We start from the raw sequence: 5,213 nt of genomic DNA on the forward strand, positions 1-5,213 counted from the left end.
GGTGATAAATTCCTGCAGGAAGTGTTATCATATCTCCTTTCTCCATGAAAATCCGGATCCACTTGTCCTCTTTATCTCTTACATCAAAATATCCACTTCCATCCAAGATATATCGAATTTCATCATCCAAGTGTAAATGTTCCTCATAAAACATTTTAAGCTAGAGTAGGAGAAATCTTTTTTAAGCCTACTAGAGACCAATCATGCAAATTAGCAGAGATACACCCACTAGCCTAAGCTCCATATACCTCAAAGAGGTAAAAGAAAATTTTCTCCCATAAAAATGAACCTGATACTTGCTAAGAATTATTATTATTTTAAACATAAGAGGGTCAGGAGCCAGAATGTTTTATGAAACTTATCAAGATAGTAGTAGCAATAGGAAAAATTAACACTTACATAGCACTTATCATGTGCTAGGCTATGTTCTAAATATTTTATGTATGCTAATCCTCACAACCCCATGAGGTAGGTACTAATTATAATCCCAATATTACAGATAAGGAAATGGTGGCACAGAGAGGCTATGTAACTGGGCCAAGGTCACACAGCTAGTAAGTGGTAGAGCTGAGACTCCCATCCACATATTCTGGCTCGAGAGTCCATGTTCACAACCACAACACTGTAACTGTACTGTGCACAGCAGTCATACTAAGACACAATATAAGGCTCAGTAAAAAGCTCCATCTAAGGAAGGCATTAACAGTCCTGATAAAAATTTTCCATTTGTTCAAACATGCTTTTGTGTTTTTAAGAAGGTCTTTATCCCTCTAAAATGTTTAATTACAAACTTAGAAATATGCAAATAGTTGCAAGAATTTTACAGTAAATATCCATATACTCCCCACCTAGAGTCTACCATTAATATTTTGCTACATTTGAACTGTAAATATCTAACTAATATCCTTATTCAGGAATTTTTCAAGTTTTCCTCATATAAAGTTTACATATCAAGAAAATATATATTACTGGAATATCTGTAAATGTTTAGAAAATCACCTTACAATAAGAATGAAGCACATTAACAGCCACTGATATACCAACCAGGAAAAATCCAAGCTAATGGAAGAAAAATCTGGGTAAAGGCAGTCCTCAAGGCGGATTCAGTAGAAAGAGCACACGACAAGAATACTTGGGTTCCGTCTGGCCTAGGTTTAACAATATGATTTGGGGGACAGTCCCTCACCCTCTCCACGTTTCCAATTAAAACATTAGCAGGCCGAATCTAAGTAATCTAAGGCAGTAGTTTAATATTTCACAACTCAGCAAGGTTTTAAAAAATGTTAGGAACCATCACAGTTGCCAAGTTTTGCTAAGGAAGGGGAAAAAAAAAATTAAAAACAACTATTAATGTCACTGTAACTTTATAAAAGAAGAATTATTCTATTCCCAAGTAAGGATGACAATTTTGAAATAAAAGCAGCCATTTGTATCAAATAAATTTAGCTCTATGAAAAACTTTCTACATTCTACATCTTTTTCTTATCTTGCCACAGATAAGTGAAAGCTTCTTTATTAATGGGCATTCAAGACTAACCATAAAAGAAATGTAAAAAAATTCAGACTCTCACTTCCATCCAAGATGGAACAACAGAGACTGTAAATACCCTCCTCCCTTGAAACAACCAAAAACAGGCAAAATATGTGAAATTATGGTTTGTGGGATATCAAGGTATCAGGAAATGAAAGAAAATAATCTCTGAAAGATAGGAAACAAATGAGGTGAGCCTTACAATTGCTGCAGCTTAAAACCTTAAGGGAGCTTCCAGGTCACAGTACAGGGACAAGGGACTCAGAGCACAAAAGACATCCTGAGTTGAGGAATGATAGCTGAGGCTGGGGAGACCAAGGCAGCTAAAGCTTGCAAGTCAGAGTACCAGAGAGGAGAGAGCAGTAGAAAGAGAAAATTCCAGAGATATGCAGACGACTGCACCCCAATATTCATCTGAGCAGATTAGTACCTGCCCATACTGAGGCTGAAGAAGGAAGCACCTGAAAGGATTAAAGGTAACATATAAGTGGCATTTCTGAAGGAGGGAAGAAGAAAAATATCTGAAGAAATAATGGCCCTGGTTCCATAGGACATTCCAGTTAATTGGCCTAATGATGTGTGTTTAGTGCTTCTATTCTACCTCCTAGTTCATTGCGTAGTGCTTGGGGTCTTAAAAGCTTGTAAGCGGCCATCCAAGGTACAACAATTGGTCTCCATTCACCTAGAACAACAAAGGAAAGTATGAAGAGGAGAAGATATGCAATGTGTGAAGAACTGTCTCCATGTACAACTGCCCCTTTGCCATGAGACCAGATTTGGATGATGCCCAGCTACCATTACTGAGTATTTTGATCAAGAATTCTATAGAGGAATCCTGATCAAAAGGGGGAAAATTCAGAGGAGCATTTCAAATTCTCACAGACTCCAGAATTTCTGGAGCCATAGAGGCTACATGAACTTCAAAAACTACGGCCCTGAGATCATCCTTAAACCAAAATTATCCCCCTGAGATCTTCTTAAAACTAAATTAATAGTTTAGCTTATCTACTAAAAATGTCTGCCTTAAGCATTATGCTTTTTTAAGATCTATATGTGTTTGATGGCACACAACAACAACATGTGTTCTAAGTGACAACAGCAACTTGAAAGATGAGATAGGAGCCTTATGTGGCAGTGAGTTTATGTTAATGCAGGAGGAACAGCTCAAGAGAAGGAAGATGAGAGTGATTGTACCACTTAAAGAATGTAACCACTGTCAGTGACTTGTACATGTAGAAACTGTTGAATTGGTGTATGTTTTGCTATGCACATTCAACAAAATAAATAAATAAATGGCTCACACTCACACAGGGCCAGGAATCATTATCTGTTCCCACCAGCCAGAGCAAAAAACCTTACACTTTGTGTAGTGTTGTTGTTGTTATGTGCTGTCAAGTCGCACCCGATTCATAGCGACCCTCCTTGGGTTTCTGAGGTGGTATCACTACAGAAGTAGATTGCCCCGTCCCATAAATATTTCCTTAGTAGTAACTGAAGTGGTATAATAATACTTGAAGGCAGACTAATGAGTCAAGAATGGGACTTCCAGTTTCAGATCAAATATGTAAAAGAACTTGGAAGTTATCACTCTCTCCCTTATAAGAAAAAAAGAAAGAACTAACAGAAAATCAGTGACTTTTCTTAGAACTATCAGAGAATTGTGAGGTTCTTAGTTGGCTCAAACATTTTACTGTCTGCTCTGGTAGCATAGTGCCTAAAGCACTTGATTGCTAACCAGAAGGCTGGCAGTTCAAACCCACCAGCCACTCCTCGGAAGGAAGACTGGGCCATCTAGTCATACTGCCTCGGCAACCCAAGGAGGGGTCGCTATGAGTCGGGGCTGACTCGATGGCACATAACAACAACAACTAACCTAAATGTTGACAGCTAAAAACCACCCAGCGATGCCATGGAAGAAAGGTCTAGTGACCTTCTTCTGTTAAAAAAAGAAAAATTACAGCCACTGAAAACCATATGGAGCAGCTCTACTCTGTAACACATGAGGTCATCATGAGTTAGAACTGACCTCAATAGCAATGAGTTTCTTTTTTTGTTTGTTTTTAAATTTTATCAGAGAATTAAGGTCATAGGGTAAAACATGTCCCAAATCTGGAGACATATAAATACAGAAAATCACAGCCAAGATCTACTTGGAACAGAAATCATTAGAACCATAAACTAGTTGTTATTGTTGTTATGTGCCATGGAGTCAGACCCGACTCATAGTGACCGCTCCTTGGGTTTCCAAGGCAGTATCACTACAGAAGAAGACTGCCCAACCTCCCTTCCCAGGAGTGGCTGGTAGCTTTGAACCTCCAACCTTCTGGTTAGCAGTCAAGTGCGTTTAGGTGCTACGCTGCCAGAGAGTTCCTCCACAAAGTGGTAGGAACACTTAAAAAGCAATTTTAACAAAATGCTAGAGGCTGAGTGTGGACTAGCTTGAGGACGAGAAACTACTAGGGCCTAGTTTAAGGAGCCCTGGTGGCAAAGTGGTTAAAGCATTCTGTTGCTAACTGAAAGGTTAACTTTTCAAATGTACCAGCTGCTCCATGGGAGAAAGATGTGGCAGTCTGTTTCTGTAAAGACTTACAGTCTATGGGGGCAGTTCCACTCCTTATTATATAGGGTCACTATAAGTCAATCAACTACAGAGCAATGTGTTTGTTTTTTTCATACTTTTGTGGGTTTTCTTTCCAAGAACCTACCAGGTTCCCACAGTGAAAATCCAATAAAAAATTCCCTCATACTTTTTCCAAGAGGAGAGGAAAGTAATCATTTTGAAATAATCTCAGAGATTTTCATAACAATGGCCAACATTCCATTAATAACATCTTTACAGAGACTTATCTGACTTGGCAGAAGGGAAATTGGTCAACTGCTAGCTTGTTGTTGTTAGTTGCTTTCAAGTCAATTCCAACTCAAGGCAGAAAAAAAAAGTCTGAGAAACACTACTGAAGGTCACAGCCCATAATTCTACCTTCCAAAAAAGAAAGCACCAGGCCCAGATGGTTTCATTGGTGAATTCTATCAAATATTATGGAAGAAATTATACTAATTCTCTATAACTTCTAGAAAACAGAAACAGAGGGAACACTTACTAACTCATTCTATGAGACAAACATTACCCTAATATCAAAACCAGATAACTACATTAGAAGAAAGGAAAACTATAGACCAGTATCTCTTATATCAAATCCAAAATTATATAAAAACAATTATGCAGCATGATCAAGTGAGATTTATTCTAGTCTTGCAAGGCTATTTCAACATTCAAAAACCAATTAGTACAAAACACCACATTAACAGGTTAAAGAGGAAAAATTATATGATCATATTAGTTAATTCAGACAAAAAAAAGTAACAAAATCCAACATCCACTCATGATAAAAACTCAGCCAATTAGAAATGAAGAACACTTCCTCAATTCATACTGAATGGTGAAAAACAATGTTTTTCCCCTAAGACTGAAAACAAGACAAGGATGTCCCCTCTCAGTACTCTTCAACATTTTACTGTAAGTCCTAGGTAGTATAGTAAGACAATAAAAGGTATCCGGATTGGGAAAAGGGGCTCTGGTGGTATAGTTTAAACCCAAACTGCTAACCAGAAGGCTAGCGGTTCAAACCCACCAGACACTCCTTGGAAGGAAGGTTGGGCAATCTACTTCTATAGCAATACTGCC

The 5,213-nt window shown here is 38.0% G+C and overlaps 1 protein-coding gene across 1 annotated transcript in view; it reads right to left on the minus strand.

The window, feature by feature from the left end:
- Positions 1 to 5,213, minus strand: part of ADI1 (acireductone dioxygenase 1) — a 23,477-nt gene that overhangs the window by 3,641 nt on the left and 14,623 nt on the right. Inside the window, exon 3 of the mRNA XM_007957886.1 lies at positions 1 to 160. This exon is cut by the window's left edge and continues 18 nt beyond it. Coding sequence (XP_007956077.1) covers positions 1 to 160 — 160 coding nt within the window. The remainder of the gene's footprint in view (positions 161 to 5,213) is intronic.

The sequence above is a fragment of the Orycteropus afer genome, unplaced genomic scaffold, assembly GCF_000298275.1.
Source record: "Orycteropus afer afer isolate SDZICR_OR568_19922 unplaced genomic scaffold, OryAfe1.0 scaffold00821, whole genome shotgun sequence".
Taxonomy (NCBI): domain Eukaryota; kingdom Metazoa; phylum Chordata; class Mammalia; order Tubulidentata; family Orycteropodidae; genus Orycteropus; species Orycteropus afer.